This window comes from Poromitra crassiceps (assembly GCF_964638095.1).
Source record: "Poromitra crassiceps genome assembly, chromosome: 10".
Classification (NCBI taxonomy): domain Eukaryota; kingdom Metazoa; phylum Chordata; class Actinopteri; order Beryciformes; family Melamphaidae; genus Poromitra; species Poromitra crassiceps.
This window is the reverse complement of record NC_139631.1, coordinates 36,428,783-36,431,333: the sequence shown is the minus strand read 5'-3', so window position 1 is coordinate 36,431,333 and position 2,551 is coordinate 36,428,783. Positions and strand designations below refer to the sequence as shown.

At 45.9% G+C, this 2,551-nt stretch overlaps 1 protein-coding gene across 1 annotated transcript in view; it reads right to left on the bottom strand.

The window, feature by feature from the left end:
* Window positions 1–314: 314 nt before the first annotated feature.
* LOC310784414 (netrin receptor UNC5D-like) overlaps window positions 315–2,551 on the bottom strand; it is a gene marked incomplete at both ends in the record, with an annotated part of 230,136 nt that continues 227,899 nt past the window's right edge. The window contains 2 exons of the mRNA XM_083645417.1: window positions 315–395; window positions 646–810. Of these exons, the coding sequence (XP_083501543.1) occupies window positions 315–395; window positions 646–810 (246 nt within the window). The remainder of the gene's footprint in view (window positions 396–645; window positions 811–2,551) is intronic.

Sequence of the window (2,551 nt, the reverse complement as noted above, 5' to 3'; positions counted from 1 at the left end):
AAACAACACAATTGACTCAAGATATTTTTCCACATGATAAAGCAGATCTTCAATGTTCCAAAAATGACAAAAACTCATTTTTGACAAAAATTGAGTTACCCCCTTTTAGCTTTGCAGGGCAGTGTACAGTACTTACTTCTTGATTTCATTTCTCTGCCTGTCTCTCCTGCAAAGCACAGAGTGCCCCGGGAGCTGCGTGCTGCTAGAAATATCTCCAGTTACGTGCTAGCGGTTGCAGAGGCCTCGCCCCCAGCGCGATGACATCATATTTTTTACCTCGCGCCTGGCTCACTACAGTGACCATGAATAGGCCTTTAGACTGCGCGGTTGCACTGCTTCAGCACCAACCTGGTTTGAATGTGTGTGAAGCTGTTGCTGGAAACAAGCATGTTTCCCTGGATAAATAAGAGTAAAAAAAGATATATGCCCACCTACATATAATGCAGCTGGATGTGTATTGGGATCTCTCCCGGCGCACTGTGCAAGCTAAGAGCAGGTACGTGATTGTTAGAGTGCGTGTCCTCTCTCTATGAATACACAATGCAAGCTCAGGAGAGCTGGCCCTGCTGTCAGTGGACACGCTCCAGGGAGGTCAGCTAAAGGTCGCGCCAGAAAGTACAACGTCCTTTGCCGGCCACGCCTCACCTCGGCCACGGCCGTGTAGACCTGCAGAATCTGCTCGTGACCTTTGACCTGCCGCACGCTGATTTTGCAGGAGAGCTGGGTGGTGGCAGGGCTGTATCTCTCCAGGCAGAAGGCACAGTGCAGGGGCTGCTGGTTGCTGCACCACACTTGGGGGAAGGAGAATTCCTGAGGACAGAGGAGACGAAGAGCGGAGGAAGATGAGCTACACAGTGCGGTGCCATTATAGCTTTATGCACGTGACGGAGAGAGGTAGAAACAGAGAGAAAGGGACATCAATTACTAAATTCATAGCCTGAATCCCACTTCATTCTGATACTAGAAGCTGCTTCTTATTGTAAGCAATATATCCAGGGGAATGAACAGGCTAAGTATTGTAAGCAATATATCCAGGGGAATGAACAGGCTAAGTATTGTAAGCAATATATCCAGGGGAATGAACAGGCTAAGTATTGTAAGCAATATATCCAGGGGAATGAACAGGCTAAGTATTGTAAGCAATATATCCAGGGGAATGAACAGGCTAAGTATTGTAAGCAATATATCCAGGGGAATGAACAGGCTAAGTATTGTAAGCAATATATCCAGGGGAATGAACAGGAGAAATGATTGCCTTTGATGTATAATTAATTTCTGGAGAAGCGTGCACATCTGTGGGGAAGCGTCCTTGACCCTCTGGTAGATTCCCTCTCTGCTGGATCTGCATATTCAAACGTGACCTGTAAACCATTCTTAGTGAAGAGCATTAAAAAGCAGCGGCTGGTGCTCCTGCTGACGACTTCACCTTGTGGCTTTGATCTTCACTGGCCGATGCAGCACACAGCAGATCATGGAGGGGGGAGGGGGAGGAGGGGGGGGGGGGGGGGTGATGGAGTGGGGAGGGGGAGGGTGAGGAGGGGTGGGGGGTGATGGACACGCGAGCGCCTAACAGCATCTAGGCCCTAGATGCTCTTTAACACTAAAAGCTGACTTGATGTATGGTATCGAGGCACGCAGCCATTACTCTACACCTGCTCCACCAAAGAAGGAGCTTCACACTCAGTGTCTGTCTACTGTCCAAGAGGTGAGGGGGTGGCTGTCTCTGAAGCCTGGAGCCTTCACCCTGCATTCAGATGGTGAAGCACTATTCTACAGTGGAGGACACGGCAAATGGCAGCATGTACAAAACACATTAATTTGAGTGGGTATTTTTATTGCTGCTTGCGTCCATATGCTCCTGCAAAAAAACACCAAACACTATTAATCTCAAGTCAAATCTTTATTAGTCCTTCTCATGCCCTCTTGTATAAAAAAAAACAGGATAAGATACTGAAAACCCTACAAATGTCATGAACCAAAGATAAATGATTTTCCTTATTTCCCTCATATGGATAATAAACATGGATTTGAAATGACTTGAAAGGTTTTTGCAGGAGCATATGGATGCAAACAGCGATAGATAAGTGTGTTCTGTGCAATAATCTACAGCTGAAGAGCATATCTGCATGATGTGAGCAATCCACTGGCAAATAAGGCAGGGTTGCTCTTGGGCAGGGCTGTCAACTTTGCACTTGAGGTTTGATATCAAAACAAATTAATATATTTTATATAATATAATATATTAAAATATGTCTGTGGTGGACAATAAGGTTAGAGATGTAGATCTGGAGAAGTGCTGTGGTTAACAACCCGACTCTTGTGTTTCCATGCTACTGTACACTAGTTTCTTACATTATGCACCTTGCCAGGGGACATCCGGGCTGTTGTTGACATTCCTAACCCAGGGGAGCCATTTGAATATGCAATTTAGAGATTTGTTGTTGGAACACTTGGACATAGACACATGCTTGTGATTCCAGTCTGGTTTTGAATCCTGATCCACATGGACACGACAGTTGGTGTCATTACTATAAGTACGCTTCTGTACTGG